The sequence below is a fragment of the Anser cygnoides genome, chromosome 7, assembly GCF_040182565.1.
Source record: "Anser cygnoides isolate HZ-2024a breed goose chromosome 7, Taihu_goose_T2T_genome, whole genome shotgun sequence".
In the NCBI taxonomy this organism is placed as follows: domain Eukaryota; kingdom Metazoa; phylum Chordata; class Aves; order Anseriformes; family Anatidae; genus Anser; species Anser cygnoides.
In genome coordinates, this window is record NC_089879.1 from 36,346,356 (window position 1) to 36,364,094 (window position 17,739).

General features: G+C 36.5%; 1 protein-coding gene and 1 long non-coding RNA gene across 6 annotated transcripts in view; both read right to left on the reverse strand.

The window, feature by feature from the left end:
* The window catches only part of LRMDA (leucine rich melanocyte differentiation associated), a 712,994-nt gene that overhangs the window by 651,622 nt on the left and 43,633 nt on the right, over positions 1–17,739 (reverse strand). For all 5 annotated transcript variants that reach the window (XM_067000856.1, XM_067000858.1, XM_067000857.1 and 2 more), the window contains one exon: positions 14,492–14,592. In XM_067000856.1, coding sequence (XP_066856957.1) covers positions 14,492–14,592 — 101 coding nt within the window. Of the gene's footprint in view, positions 1–14,491; positions 14,593–17,739 lie in introns of those variants that run through there.
* On the reverse strand, positions 8,038–13,838 carry LOC136791288 (uncharacterized). Its single transcript, XR_010832939.1, has 2 exons — positions 11,194–13,838; positions 8,038–10,400 (listed from the first exon to the last, which is right to left on the reverse strand). It is a non-coding gene; the product is annotated as an uncharacterized lncRNA (long non-coding RNA).

The following is a 17,739-nucleotide window of genomic DNA, read 5'->3' on the forward strand; positions in this document are numbered from 1 at the left end:
CACATTTTAAAAACCCTACTATTAGTGGTAGTAAGTCATATCAACAAATGGTCCGTCATTGAAAGGAAACCAAAGAATTAACATTAAAAGAAACCAAACTTCCCTCTCACATTACCCACTTAGGCTGGAGACAATTTAGTAATTGTGTACCTGGTAGAACCGCAACCAGTGCTACCCACAGGAAAAGCTCTGCTAGTTAATGCCTGGCTCCCGATTATGAGCAAATCATGAAGAAAATAGTGTATTTCAAGGGAAGCAATAACATCTTGTTGTACCTGCACCCAAATCTCCCAGACAGCAATAAAATGCAGCAAGTCTACAGCACCTTCAGCAGCCTTCTCCTGGTAAAAGGAGCTGGAGAGGAGAGGGAGAAACGAAGGAAAAGATGGAGGGAAAGAAGTAAACTGGACAGACACACAGTCTCTCAGTTGGGTAGTTCCCATTTCTTAGAAAACGTACTATTGAACATATTTTTTCCTAAAGCCATTCCAACTTAATCACCTTCACACATGACTGTTTCTGTGCTATTCCAAAGTACTTCGCCGTACAAGATAGAGAGTGTATTAAATGCAAGTTAATAGGTAGAAAAAGAAAGCGTTCAGATCCTTGAGCAGCTGTAATTTTACCATCCAGACACTGGACTGTCAAATTATCTTAATGTAACTGTATTGGAACCAGAGTTTTCTGAATATTCATTATACTGTTAATCCCTGGCAGTTCCAGAATAACTCTCCCCTCAGCCTTTAAGTGCTTTAAAATAATCAGTACATTTTATCACTTATGTAACTAGGTCAAGTTTTCATCCTTTCTCTCCAGCAAAAAGGTCTTGTAAGTCCTAGCAGCCTAAAGCACAGCATCCTCATGCAGTGCTGATGCGGCCACATGGCCTTGCAGAGTCGTGACACTGCAGCAGGTCTTGGATCCTTCACATGTAAATGGTTTGAGGACAGTTTTGCTATATGATCGCCATGTACTTTAAGAGATGCATTTCTGCTGTTGAGTATAAAATACCTAGTATTTAGCGTATGACCAAAAATAAACGAAAAAAACTTCAAAACACTTGTCACCAAAATAAAATTTCATCCCTCTAGCCATATCTTGGTCATAAAAATTTGCTCTGCTGCTCTAAGTAGGTAATTGGATGCTTCCAAACAACTAAAAATATACCGGTCTTGAAATCTTACAAAAAGGAAAAAATACTAACAATGAGTAAATATCTAAACTAATAACTAAAGAAGTAGTTTAAGTGACCAAAAGTACATGCTTCCCTTACAAAGAATACACATGCTATCTTTGCTCTTCAAACCAGTGGTTGGAAAATTTGATTGAAGAAATTATTAAATGTAGGTAACATCTAGCTTTTCTATAAAATTCATAAAGCGAGTTCCCTGTTAGCATGTCTGATCACAGATGTGAGAAACACTCTGTAGCCAATAACTTAGGCTCAGACAATCTCAGTGAAGTAGTAATTTATTCGCGATTGCAATGGCGGGCGTCCCACAAGCAGGAGCGCACCTACTAGTCACACAGGTTTATATACTTTATTTCTCGATGACCAGGACCCTCCCCTGTTTCCCCATTGACTGGGTAATCCAGGTTCACAACCTCTCCGATGCTTCACAGACAATACATGGCCTTCAGTTGCCGGCCTGTTAAATTTCAAATTTCTTTTGACTTTTTTACTGTTTGAAGTGGTAATGTTTCTTCACTTATCTGACTCGACACCGTGATTTTCACCTAATTGTTCTAAGGAGTCTGGTTCTCTGCATTTTACAAGGTCGCCTGCTATATCTTCTTATCACTGCAAGTTTATCTCAATACCACATTCCTTACCTTTAAACAATGTAACTCTGCAAAAACAACATTTTTATTCCCACACAGATTAGTATTCTAAGGGAAAGGCAGCTCACATTTCTGAAAGTAATTTAAAAACATTGAGCACTGAAGTCTTTTCATAGGATGTATTCACAAGGAACTAACAGCACCCGTTAGCCCAACAGCCAAATGGCAAAAGTAGAGTTGGCTTATAAAATATAAACCTTATTTTTAGGTATCATTAAGTACATTTTAACTAAACATAAGCCACATCTTTTAACATTCAGCAAAGCAAGCACTAAAAACTAGTGCTTAATGCAAATTCAGAAATTAAGGACTGAGCATTCACACTCACCCCAAATTCACATTCACCCCCAAAAAAATAGTTTGGAGTTGACAAGTAATAAGACAAATATTCTCACTCTAGTCTTCACTATAACAATATTGACAGACCAAGAGCCTGACTCTCACCAAGTCCAAATACTGTGAGTTTGTACCTATGCCAAACAGTCCATACTAAGAGATATAAGTCAGTAACCACTGGAATAAAAACACCATGCTGATGTAGCTTTCCTCCTATCAGCCTCAGTAAGAGCTGATGCCAAGACCAATATTGAATACTTCTGAAAGTTTATGGAGAAGGGAGAGGAGAAGGGAGGAGGGAGTTTAAAAATAACAAAACACAAGAACATAGGCAGATTTGGATAAAGAAATCACAAGGGAAACAGATATTGTAATTTCTTGAGTCACTTAAGTACTTTTTCACCAAGATTGCTTCCATTTTATTCTAATTCTCTCCAGTCAGTTCCCTCTCCCATCACCCACCTTTGATGTTTCGCATCTTTTTCTGTTAGCAAACTTAAATACATTTTTTCTATTTTAAGTATAAACATGTTATCACTGACAAAGCCTTATTTCAAGTGCTAAATCTAAGTAAATCAAATACTAATTATCACCCCAAATTTTTTTATGTATTAAAGATAAAATATAATATACATGTATTATATATAAAAGCATTGTAAAGATGTTATATAGAAGATACTGTTTTGCGCATGTGTGCGTATGTGTATACAATGCCAGTAAACTACTTCTGATGACAGCATCCCTCATGCTTTCAATGGAAAAAAAAATGGAGGTGTGCACACATTCAAGTACTACCACCTACCATTACAGCTTAAATACCAGCTGCACAAGAGAAGACACTGGAGACTTCAGCACTTGAAGAGGATTTATTCCGCAGTTCAGTCCAATGATCAAGATATTATCAACTCCCCTGAGTTTTGGATAGGTTATAAATTATTATCCAACATTAGATATTTTGCATCTCTGATTTATGTTCTTTTAAAAGTGATCTCTATATTCTTTCAACAAAGCAAAAGTTCTTACAAACGTGAGCAATGAGTGGTTTAAAAAGGAACAAGCTAATGACCATATTATGAAGCATATTCACAGCTTCCATTTATGGACTCAATGGACAAATGAAGATAAAAATGGAGAACAAACTATAAAGAAAGAAAATGACAGTCAACAGATCTTCCAACTCTCCAGTAAGCAACTCACTTGAAGTAAGCATGATCAAGGAGAAAGACAATAAAAAGCAACAATAAATAAATAAATAATAAAATTCACAAAACTTCACGACTGCCAGCTTCAGTTCATAGTAAAAGCCTGGAACTGAGCTGTAACACTACATTAACTATGACCTTAAGGACAGTATAATTATTGTTTAACATGTCTAGTTTGACATACTTGCTCCTTACCCTGAGTAAAATGCATGGCCCTTTTGCACTTCTATGATACTCATTCTTCACACTTCCGCTAGCTAAGGGTTTGCGGTTTGTCTTTTTAAACTGAAAAATCAACTCCAAGATAATTTAAGTAAAGATGATTCATGTAAAATGAAAGACCTCAAAAATGGCACAAACCACACAAGACAACATACAGGAAACAAGCAATACATAAACGGAAGCATCAGACAGATTTTTGTGCCAAATGCCAACCAACTACTTGTAACATTATCACTCAGCAGGCTTGTTGAATACTGTGGGACAGAGGCATTTCTAACTCAGTAATGGTTAGAAAACTAATCAAGTTCTTTACATCTGCAATTAGACACTGGGAATCTCGTGTATTGCATTAAAGACAACAGAAGATACCTTTCAACAAAACAGAGAGGAAAAGACAGAGACAATAGCTTCAGAGTAAATGCAGGTTCTTCCTTTCAGTCAAGCTCCTTGTCCTCAGATAACAGTTATTTCTGCAGTCCTTGGCTCTTGTTTCACAACAGCAGTCATGAGGAAATACTGTTTTAGAGTAAGAGAGATTAGGAAAGTCAAAAAATAAGAATGCTTCACCTGATTATTTCACCTATAACATGCTCTTTATATGCCCTTTTCTTTAACTCCCAATACTGTGTAAAAAAAGAGTAGTTCCCAGTCTCAAAATCCACAGTCACCAAAAGTCAAAAGTCACCAAACCATTACTTGCTCTCTATCAACAAATATTAATTGAAAACTAAAACAAGTGCATCAAATTATTTCTCGTCCAAATGCCAGTATTTTTCTATATATTGCAGTAGTTTTCCATTGACTGATTTTTTCTCAGTCCAATATCAGATTCCTGACAAAAAGAAAAAAAAACTTTTTTGTTAAAGATTGGTTACAGTTCTCACAAGAGGAGATGAAGTGACTGTTCCAGTGAATTAAGCCCTCCAGGTTTCCAAAGAGTAAGCACAGAACATGCGGATTTAGCCTCCAACATCATTCCAAAAACCCACTTCGATTTCATGAAGAAAACTAGACCAAGAGAAAGCAGTTCATTACCCACTCATTCAAATTCGAAGAAAGTTATATGATATCAACATCAGTTCACTGGGAATGCTGTGTTACAGTCAAAAAGCTTTATGAACAACTTTGAGTCAATGGATGCCTAATATGACACCCCCTTTTTAGTTCAAGTACAAGGACTTCATTACTCACCTTTATCAAGTAGTACAGATTTCATCTTTTCTCATGATTGCAACAGCCCCATGGAGATGGATGTCACCAAGAAAACAACATCCACCACATTAGCATTCACTAGCTACATTTAAAGATATAATAGTTCAAGCTCACAGTTTTATTTTACTTAACACTGAATTGTTCAGTATGTTTAATATTTTTTACCAGTTTTAAAAGCTCCAGTAGTCCCTCCCAAGAATTCTCTGCTACACAATATGAACACACACTGACACCCTCCAAAGGTTCAAGCAACAAGCTTTTGCCCAGTTCTGCCATGTGATATATTCTCAGGACAACTCTTTCCACAACGTTTAGCCTTCTTGAGAAAAGCAGAACAGAATACCATCTTATGTTCTGATCTGTCAGATATAGTAAATCAATGGATAATGGCCAGCACTGGGGGTCAGAGGTATATATACTACAGTGTTTTCACAGTCTGTTAGTGACTATGTGGCCATAAAAAGTCAAGCAAGGATCAATGGACACAAAGAGAGGCTGTTGGGACGACAGAAGATAAAAACCACCAGTACAAAATTGAAATAAAACAATTTATAATCTAAGTTTGCCTCTACATATCAGCAAGACTGGAAAACTAACTTATCCATCAAAACAAAACAAAAAACCTTACATCCTATGCACAGTGTATGAAAATCAAACTCAGGTATTTAAACACATACCACAAGCCACGAACTTGATATTTTTAAAATTGGTTCGTTCACTCATCCCCTTCATGTCAACAAAAAAACAAGGACAACAAAAAAGACACAGCAGGAAAATATACAAGCCAGAAAAGCATACACAGAAAACATTCTGAAACGGCAAATATTCCATACTTACATTTAAAGCTGACAAAGTAACAGAACACAGGCACGGCTACTGCATGAGAGACAAAGTAAATCTTAATAGTATTTTTTATTATTATTCAAAGTTTTCAAATGCTAAAAAAAGTTTTCCTTATACATTACCCAGATCACATCTGGTTCCTGTTGAAATGTTACTTTTCAAAAGGGGAAGGCATGGCGTGAGGGTAAAGGAGAGGAAGAGAGAGTAAGGAGTGTATTTAGCTTTTATTATTATAGTTTGATCAGCTACCCAAAACAGAAATACTATTTGAAATATAAAATCTTTTTTGTTACTGGTAATACTCTCCTTACATTTTTGCACCTATAAAACTTTAGGTTATACAACTCCTAAGGTTTTACTCACATATAAACACATCATCACATTTGTCTCAGTTTGTCCAGCAGGATACAACTATTTCGTAATTATTTTAATAGAAAGATAATTATGCATAATGTAGTCCATACAGATTAATAAACATGTAAGACTTCATCTGAAAGACTAAGTCTATACATTTTGAATAATTTAAATGACTCCTTGTATATAAATATTCCATTTAGCAAACTGATTTTCAAATTGATTGATTCTAAAGAGTGCTAGTGTACATCCATTTTCTGACATTCCTAACATTTCAATATTACTCAAAATATAGCGCATCATGTGCTTTACGGTAGGACACCCCTAATAGGCAAACTTTAAGTATCCACCTCTTGAACTACAAACCTACTCATTAGATTTTGCTACATTACCTCAGTAGCAAAACTATCCAGAAATCATATATTTCAGATTGCTTAGCTGCGGCAAATGGTCTCTCTTCATTGACGTGTCTAGATACAATTCCATTTACCTTGAAACAATAAACTAGATCAAGTACAGAATTCATGCACATTTGTAAACCACACCCTGTTTCCTTGCACTACGAAAAAAATCCCATTTAAAAAAAATACAAAATCTTCAGTACCTAAACATATTAATTCTCTTTCCTTATAGTAAAATGTGGTCATGCTTGAAAGAAAAGAAAAAAAAAAGGAGAGTGAAACAGATTAACTGCATAGCTCCAACACTCTTATTTCAGACAACATACTATAAATCATCTTGAAACAAAACAGGCAATTATAATGTGCACAAACGTTATGATACTATGCATCTATACTGGTCTGATGGTTCTAAATTATTGAAACTGATGGCTGAACAAGAGCATATTGTTTCAACACACTTGGACTACTTGAACAATTTCAATTTTTTCTTTAGCTGTCCAGTGCTGTGCAGACCTCTCTAATGTCAATAATAAACAAACAAAAAGATATTGATGCCTCTTAGATAATTCAGGCCACATTTAAGCAGATTAAAATACATGGCAAAAATTTCTGTAGCAATGTATTTTTCTTGTGAAGAAAAACAGCCTTTTTTCCCCTCAATACTCTAAGAATTATCTAAAATTAAAGCAAGTACATACATTTTCCTTCAGAGCATTCAGTGAGAACAGAACAGCAGCTCCTTTCTCCTTTTAACCACTACCCCATACTTCAATCCTCTTCACCTCAGTATAAAAGAAACTGAAGTGAGAGCCATAAGACAGAATCATTTCAAAACGCAATCAGCTATTTGTAAACAATACACTTGCTCCTTGCAGAAAATCCGCAACTGCTAGTTGCAAGAAGCAGCAGCAAGTAAGGTAAATCAATTAGCTTGCTAATTTCTCACCCTCATTTATTTAGCTCTGCACTGTATTTGTCGTAATTGACTATAATTATGTTAATTACTAACTCCAGCATAATTACTATATTTATTGTCATTGAGCACACTATGTACCCAAAGCAAAGCTGGTATTTGTCGGGCATCAAAAAAATAAATAAATAAAACCACACCAATGTCAGGAGGGGTTGCTCTGAAAACTGGCTGATATACCTTCAACAAATGAAAGGGCAAAGAGATTTCATGCAATGCTAGTTTGAAAGCATCGGTTCATTAAGGATATTAATTTTCTGATAACTACACATTTAAGCATGACACACTGGAGCAGTATCTACGGGATTTAGCAATTATTAATGCGTGACAGTTTCAAATGCTAAGTGAATCAATTAAACAGCAGCATTCACAATTTGAGAAGAGATAACTGCTTCATAACTGCCTAAGACTACAATTTTCACATGACAAAAAAGGGCCATTCAGGCTCCTTCAAAACCTGACAGGTCAAGAAAGAAGTTTGAAACAAAAGCACCTTATAACCATCATCTCTCCTCTTTACTTGTCAGATCAACTTTGCTAGTGTCTCCGCTGAAATGGCATCACCATGCCAGCTGCCACAAGGTGATTTTTCATGTCTTGTCAAAGAAATCTTTTATTCTATTTGCTCTGCATTAACATGTTACATTTATTGATCAAGCCCTTTCTGCAGCCACAGCAGGGCACTGTGCTCTTATGCCTAAGGGGGCTTTGATGTCCTGGTGACATTCTAGACCGAATAATGCACATACTAAATGGATTTAATGCAGAAATGTGTTTGTGCATGACAGCTACATTAATAACAGCCCCTCACACTGATAAATATGCAATTGCTACGATTAAGAGTTACCCAATTATGGTGAAAATATTTTTCTACCTTATAAATAAAACCATCAAAAAGTTTTAACAATAGTGCATTTTCTTCAACATTTTAAAATGCTATAAAGATCAGTCTAAAGGCTTTTAAAAATATGTCATGCTTTGTTTTGAATTCTGGCTTTTATTTCCATCTCTCTTTTGTTGTTCATCTTCCTGTGCTGTGTGCCTTACTGCTGCACAGACTGGGAAGGTGGCAAGAAAAAAAAAAAAAGCCTCTCGCATACCCAACTCAGCAAGGAAAACACACCTTGCAAAACGGAAGCCCAGTTTCAGGCTGCCACTTGCCTATTTCCCCAGGCAAGAAAACAGTAGACAGAAGACAGAAATAAACAGTCTCTAGTCCACAGAGAGGATACTACAAAGCCTCAGCCTCACAGAAGTCGTGGAGGAACATTCCACACTAGGATTAAAGTTCACAGGGATGTTTTCACACATAGACCATCTTAATCGGACAGTGGAAAATATGCACAAGCACACACTGTGCAAATTATTCATGCTCCTAGCAGAAATAATCTGCACCCTAGAGAGAGGGAAGAGATATCTGTATCTCCCTGAGCACAATTATTGGATTAATCCTCCCTCATTGGCCAAGATAAAAGATTCACTCTCCCTTCCGCCTCACAGTTTAGAGCCTGAAGAAATCTCTGTAAGAAAAAGAAAAATAGTTCATGTTTAAAAATACACAAATAGAAGTGGACTTCTCAGTGAACGGAACAGTAGATGTTATTTATAAAGCACGACACCTATTTTTGCAATAACACTGACATCTGTTATTCAGGCACTGGAGTGCACTTAGCCTTTAATGTGAAGGGAGATATTTAGCACAAAGTTATCTAGAACAAATAAAAGAAACTTTGAATAACTTTTTTTCTCTTGCCACAAAAGAGCAGTATTTGTCTAGCAAGAGTATCTTTGTATTTCACCCAAGCCTCTCCTTTACATCCTTACTTACATGCTTATTCCTTTCTTTCCTTCACCAACAGTAATTTACCTTTTTTAATGAAATCTTTAACTTCTAGTGATCAACAATACTTTTCCATTCACCCTTGAAATCCTTTTCAGCAAAGCTTTCCAGCAACCCTAACACTGGTACATCAGTGACTTTTCCTTCCTGTACTCCATTCTTTCATTAAATAATGAACTGGGAACTGGGAAATAGCTTTCCACGTATTATAGAAAAAAAAAAGTGGCCTTTACAGTACTCTATTACCAGTGAAGACTATCATATATAGTTACTACGAAAGACTCAGAACTCGATTTTCAAAGCAAAACATCTCTGCTGCTGAAACATGCCTTATTTAAAATACATAGTACAAATAGTTCATTTCTAAAATAGCTGAAAATCATTACCAATATCAACTCAAAACAGCTGCTCTAACTCTGGCCATATTACTACAAACAAGCACACCAGTAGGGTTGCAGAATCAGAGCACAATTTAGGTCAGAGTGGGCATCTAGAGCTCATTTAGTCCAATCTTACGCTCAAAGGAGGGTAACTTCAAAGTTAGATCAGATTGCCTGGGGCTTTGTCCAGTTGCACTTGGAATATCACCCAGGGTGGAGGGCTCCACAGCCTCTCTGTACACCTCTTCCACTCAACCTTTCTCAATGTCAAGTTTTTCCTTACAAGTAGTTGGAAATTCCCTGTGACGACTGCCTCTCCTCCTTTTGCTGTACACCTCTCACAAGAGCTTGGCTCCATCTTCTTCACGACCCCCCATTAGTCCAAACATAGAGGACATTAGAAATTGTTTAAACAAAATCTGTAAAGAAAACAGCATAAGAAGAAATAATTCACAAGTGGATAGCAGTGGTCTGGAGTTGAAGGATTTCGGTCCGCCAGAGGTGTGAACAGGATAGAGAATACAGTGGTACCACATCTTGCTGATTACAACTACCATGCTTTGAAATACACACCAATTTTTGTGCTTCATATACAACTGTTACTCCTCCTTTTTCCCCACCCTCCCCACAGAAAGTTCCCTTTTGCAATTCACCTCTCCTATCCTTCCTTTCCCTTCTGGTCAGAAGAGGAGATGAGTAACCATTGTAAGATGTAACGGTCACTTGGTTTTGGCTGCCAGAAGCAAGAGAGAGATGGATCCATGCGTCAGCCAGGGTAATCGAGGGCAGAGACCAATTCTTAGAAAAAGGCAAACAAGAAAAACAAGAATTCTTTTAAAGAGCAACTATTTGTGAGTATTTAATCAAGTGTCATTAGCCTTACCACATCTGATACAAAGAAAATTTAGTGCCTATGTAGGCCCTAATTTGTATTTAATAAAGAGGAAGAAAGAACCTGGACAGAACTCTAAGGTCAGAAAAAACTGGTGAATAATATATTTTTCTCCATATAAATTTGCCAATACAAAAGTACCAAGCCTACCCGCTCCAATTTAGTTCTCCATTTTTGTGCACATTTACGTGTTTATGTAACACAGAAAGAAAAATGGGAAAAAGCTGAGAAGAAAAACACCACACATGAGAACACTGAATCCAGATGATTACTCTTCATTGCAGAAAAAAAAAAAAGAAGTGCCATCACAACCAATAATAAATTAGATGATATCCCTAAATTTTTAAAAAATCATTATCTAAATATGTATCAGCTCAACAAGCTAAAAAAAAAAAAGAGGCGGGGGGTGGGTGGTGGTGGTAAACAAGCAACTCCTTGGTTTGTTCGTAACAGCAGGTTAATGTGTTCCAGAAATACAAAACAGCATCTATTGAATAAATATATATGTTATTAAGTGACAAATATAGCACAAGCTGTTTGAGTGTAAAACAAGTCATAAAGCATAGAACATTTAACTAATTTCTTCCTACTTCCCTGTACAGTATTAGCCAATCCTCCTACGCGTTTTCCAGTATACCTGGACAAGCCTCTGAAAACACACATTTTCTGTCAAAAGCCATAAATGGCAAAATAACTTACCTGGCTCTATCCTGACTTTTGCAATCAAGTTACCTGGATTATCACAGTATAAAAAGCACTGTAAGTCATTAAAGTGATTGTTGAATCAAGTATAACATTATATATTACGTTCATCATATCGGTTGCATAAGAAAGTTTTGTGACACCTGTATCATGCACTACAAATTAATATTTCTGATAAGAGTCTTAAGTGCACAAGCAAGCATGTGCACACAGTAAAGACTGCAAATCGACAACTGCACAGGACTTCTGGATCTGAACGGAGAGTGCTGTCTTGCAAGAAGCATCTGCTGCCAACTGATCAAAAAGCTGAACACACTGCTACAATGGATCTCTCTCTGTACACAACAACACCTATGACAGCAATGTTAAATAACATTACTAAAAATACTGGTGCCCACAAAATAAAAAGTGTCCCTCTACACTCAATTTCTAAAACCGATCATTTAATTGTTAAATTGTCAGAATTTCTATTAATACTTATGTTACAAGATACATTGTCTGGTACAAGAGGATGGTTCCTTCCCAAAATACACTCAGGAGTAGCCATACTTACAGAGGGTAGGACAAACCCTATATGAAAAACAACACAGAAAAGTTTGTTAAGTAGTTATTTCCTGACACTGAGAACAGGTAACTAGTAAGCATTTTAGCATCTCTCTGACTCAGATACTAGTTCTCAAAGATCAATGACCACTGAAATAGCCTTTTTCTTTCAAAAAACACACACATACTCCAATCTAATATGAATCATTATAGTGAAAATTAACATCTTTACTACAAAGAACTTTTTCACTCCCCTTCTATCAAGCTCAGATTAATTTGCATCTCCAAGAAGAGTATAGCAGAATCATGAACGTAATCTGGTACCTACCCAAGACAGACAACCTGTAAACCCCCTCATTTGCTAGCTAAACTTTACAGCCCAAGTTCAGGGAATGTTGAGCAGAGAGTTTTGCAGGAGGCACTCCTCAGAGACATGTACCATCAGCAACAGCTTCAAGAGACACATGCATCCTGTTAATCAACACTTCAAAACCAGCACTGTATGCTCCTCTTTTTGTTAAAGGGGTATTCAAGTTTAAAAAAATTAATATCAAACACATATGAAAAGCTTAGAGAATACCACTGACTTCAGCCGGAGTTGAAGATAGTCTTACAGATAATCTTACAGGTCTGACCCAACTTAACTTACATCCAGTGGAGTTCATTTAAAATACCTTAGTCAGGAAATAAAATACTATCACAAGCGTCTCAGGTAATAAATCCACTTCCTGTCTTCTTTCTAGCCTCTAAGCACTATATGCAAATACAACAGCTGATATGCTTATTTCTAGAACTACTTGAATTTCCCACCTAATAAATTCTAATAAACTGAGAATTCGCAGCCACTACCATACACCTTCTTCCCATAGCACAGCAATCCAAAGGCAGCCATCAAAAGTTGCTACACATTATGTATCTACTCAAAGGATGACTAGCTAAGAGCCTTACAATTAGCATATTATATTAATGCCAGCAAAGCACAATATTATTTTCATATGTGGTAGGAGTGATGATCACCTGTCTTCTTCAATCAACTTATGCCTTTGATGACAGAAATTTGTTGTAGAAAGTCAACCTCCTTATTAAGAGTTAATCTTAAGAAAACATTAATGCCCATATCACATTAATATGAGCTTCCCCAAAATAAGCTTTTTAAAAAAAAAGGCCTCCCTTCCCCAAACCTGATTTCTGTTCTTAAAATACTTTCAAGTTTAACAAATTTTGAATTTGTTTTGTTTTTTACAAAAGCAACCTATCCTGCATCAAAAGTTGATTGCAGCTATCTGAAACACTAGCCCTTTCTACCTTTTCCCACAAAAGATTTTAACACATTTTCTCCCTGTATCCCAATAAAGACAAATCATCCCTCCCAAAAAGTAGGTTAAGTAACAGTGTTTTGGGGGATAGGGAAGGAAAGAAGGGATGAAAACAGATTTGAGAAATACATCACCAATTAAGCTCCATAGTACAGGCAATTGACTTCAAGTGTAATAGTATATTACATCTACATTTAACATTAATATGCTACTTTATAAAATGAACTCAGAGGAGCTGTTCTTCAAATCATACACTGAAAGAAAGAAACAAACCCTGTTCTTTTTTTTTCAAGAGATAGTGCCTCCAGAAAAGAAAGGAAGGAGTAGTCTTGTTGACATGTTAAATCTTAATACACGTGCAGAACTTGAATTATCTTTGTAATAAAACGAAAAAATGTCAATTCCAGCTCCCCTCTTCCCCAAAATTCTCTCCTCTAATCACAATTTCCATAGGTACACAGTCATCAGCCAGACATAAGATAAATTTAAGATAATGGCAATCCACAGATTAAGTGCCTCTTTTGCTCTGCTACCTCCTGCATACAGGAATCAGTCTTTCAGAGTTTACGGTTGCTCAAGATAACATTTATTTGTGTTACGCAAGATAAAAACCAGTGACTGTTCTCCCTAGAACAAGACACTAGCATATTACTTTTATGTGACTCATTCTTCACTAGTAGACTCTGGGCTTACCCTTAATGAAATAAAAGGAAAAAGTTAAGAAAGCTAAGAAAGCTACACTTTTTCTAAAATATATTACTACATGCCACTCTTTTCTCCCTTACTTACCTACAGAGTTCCAAATCTGAAAGGCACACTGCTGAATCTCACCAGGCTTCTCACACAATGATTAAATGAAAATGGATACTGTTTAGAATTCCTGTAATGACTAATGGGAATACTATAGAATTCAAAATCAATCCATATGTTAAAATAATTTAGAATTTATTTATAAACTCTAACTGCACTTAGCTTTAGCACTTAACTATACAGCTGCACAAAATAAAATCATATAATAAAAACACATCATCTGGGAAAAGAGTATTACAAACCATTTACAGTAATAACCAGAGATCTACAAATAAAAAAGGAAAGGAAATAAGCACACGCTTACTTGTTTTTAGTTTAAGAAAAATTCATGTTTGATCCCATTCTTCACTTCTTCAGGTAATGTTGTTTATTTTCCATTTTGAGCAGAGAACTAACCGTAAGCTCTGCACTGACATCATTTGCATTAACACCAGAAATTTACACTCACCTGGTTGCTTGTGTTCCAAAAGTAAAAGAAAAGGAGACAAACATTGTCTATAAAACAGTATCACCCACTTGACAACAACTATGTATGTTTCTATTTTGAGAAAAACAAATAAATATTATGGTTTTGGAGCTGGTGTCCCAAATTGCACTTAAAAAAAAATCTATACATTACAACATACCTCAACAAATTGAAGCTAAGATCTAGCCTTTTTGCCATATGTCCATATTTTCTTCCCAAAAATTCTGGAATTTCTTCACAGTCTTGACTAATGTAGGACACCTGAGAATCAGAAGCAAAAAGGAAGCATTCCGTAAGTGGATTATTTACAGTTTCCTGTCCAGATTCTGCCTCATTGATCCAATGAGGACACACAGTATAATAAACATTCATTACAGCTTTGAGCTTCTTCTGTTTCACTGCTAAAGAATCTATCACAGTCTCATTTTTCTATCAATAGTCAGCTTAATACTTAACACATGCATAGCCCTACATACAACGCAGCAGAATTTTATTTCAGATAAAAATTATTTGATCAAATACATTGCATTTATTCCGTTAAGTAGTATATCATACTCCATTCCACTATTAATACTTTGACCTATCATTACTTTGGATTACCCTTCTGAACACCCTAAAAGAAAAATTTCTGAAAGATCAGCAGACTTCCAAAGGACTTTCTAGATTGCCTCTCAGTATGCAAAACGCTTAGAGATCACTTCGGAAAGTTTGGTCCAGAAACACCTAAGCATTGTACCATCAATCCATTCTCACAGCTGCTCCTTGGGGAGATTATTATTTTCAGAGGTATGCTAGGAACAGAGCAGGAAGGCTGCTCAAGATCTGAGAAATCAAGCATACAGCTTTGTTTGGACAGTGGTGTAAGTCTTAAAGGTCTCTGGCTTCAACACCCATGTTCAGGTTATACTCCTCGTTATACCCAAAATACTTGTCAATGTGTTTCCTCCTTTCCATAGCTGTCTATCTGACCCACCTTTATCAAACAGAGGAAGAATTAGAGGTAGAAAAAAATAAAATATCTACTCATATTTCTTTTTAGCAGTGTTGACGTAAGTGATGATATTTAAAAAAAAACAAAAAACAACTTCACATATTCTGTCTGATGTATTGTCTTGGAAGTCTGGCTTAATTTCTTGAAAGAATCCCCACAAATCGTGCCAAACATACTGTCATACATGTATTGTCTGTATTGACTCATCCAACACCAACACTTCAGATTCTGTGCTAAAGAAACACCGGTTGTCCTTAGATGGCAACCTGCTAGTCAGGTGGATTTCAATGCTCTGTTAGACCACTGCCTACAAGATACAGCTGTTACCTCCATGTTGAATGCAATTTTGCAATCATACATCGCTGGTGTTCACACACTACAGGGTGTTAGGTAAAAAAACACGCCAAAGGGTCAAGCTCTGTCTTGATACTACTTCATTTTTTGCTAAATAGAGACTCCTCTGCAGAACAGACTGACAGTCTGTACTTTTGAAAATCATCCCTGTTTCTTACACTCTGAAAATGATTGCAATCTGACACTACAGTATTGCATCCAATTTAATTCACTTTGTTCAATACCTTAAGCAAACAAAGCTGACTACAGTGAATTTTTTTTTTTTATGAGCAGAAAGCAGGCAGCTTGAAGTTCCGTTTAACAACTTCTTCCCTCTTAAACCATCCCTGCTCTTACAATATATAGTACATATATATATATTCTGCTACTAGACATACACATGACTTTAGCGAGTGTAAGGATGAAAGGGAAATGAACGGTTCTGGGTAGTTCACATCCTAATGGTTCAGGCATAACAGCAACTGTCTTTCAGAATTCATTGAATTAAATATGCCTCACATTCTCTCTCTATATATTTACCCTCTAGTTTTCATCCAAGAGAACCACAAGATATTTTACAATATACAAACGAGCATGCAAACAAGTATCACTTCGTTCTTCACTGAAAAGTAGATTTCTATAAACTAGCGCCTGCAAACCCTTGGAGAGACACCCCTTTACTAGTAGAATAATACTTTGGATTAAGCAGTAATTCAGCACAACATGTTGTAATGTATATAACTAAAATTTGATGCCCATTAACATTAGGAGTGCAAGACTATCTTGAGCAGCTACAGAGACAGCAAGAACACAAGCCACCACCACTCTTCTCACCCACAGGGACCATGGGTGGAAAAGGAGCAAGAGATTCTGACCTGCATTGCCACTACTCCAGAAACTTACCTGGCCTTATCTGTCCTAGCTCCACAAGAACAGAAGTTGAGGAAGAAAGCTCATACAAATGTGTTTTGGGGCACACAGAAAGCAAAATACTTAAGATATTGTAAAGCTTCAGCCTTTGAACTGGTAAAATATACAAATATATTTGCACAACTGGTACAAATAGCTTATTCATAGATGTATCTCCAGGTGAAACATGGTTGTCATGACCGTTTAATGCTCAGGGCCTCGTGAAAGGAACTTTACTTGCACAAAGTCCGCTTCAGCTCATTCGCTATACAAGCACCGTTTTGAATTTAAAACAAACAGATCTATTTTTCCACAAAATACAAGGTACGTTTGCTTCAGATCTCTACACCCCACATACACAAACTTGCCTCAGATACCCAAGAGCTCTCTTTATTGTAACGACATCAGCAGCTGCCAGATCACCAGCCATGCAATACATAATAAGCCTTTTTAAACAAAGTTTTCAAGAGTATTATTTCCTCACTCTTCTACTCTTTAATCTTTGAACAATGCTGATATAAAACAAGGCTTCAGTAGACTGGACAAGTTGAGAATAATGTTTCTTCATTTTCAGTCTTTTGTTTCAAAATAATTTTCCCTGAAAACAATAAAAAGTACACAATCCAGTACTCTTCCTTTGGCATCCATCTCAAATACCCTCAAAATGAGGATGAGCTTTCAACTGCGTATCCAGAGATGCCACCAGTGAGAGAGGAGAGCAAACCTACTTTCCCAAGATGACTCTGCTCTTTGGTACAAGCCACATCAGTAACAGTAGGTTTCTCAGATTTTCTACACCCATTACAGGGCATCCCGTGGGATTAGAAGTAGATGTAGATGTCTCCATTGCCTAATTCTCCAAACTGAATGCGGGCTGGTCATAATCAACCATTTATATTACTGGTGCCCAGCTCAACATCCCACAGAAACATTCAGGAATTCTCTTACAGAACCCAGCAAGAGACCAGCTATGGGCAGCTCGGACACTCTCACAGGCTCTTCAATGCACTGTGTACAATTCAGGAACAAAGTATGTTTTTACAAAATATTTAAAGTGTAGGTTAATTTCGGTATCGGCTGCAACTCTCTTCTGCTTTAGCTTTAGGGGGAAATGACCGCTTAATCTGTCATCACTATAGAGTGACACTGGGATCTTAGTAATTCGTAAGGCAGCA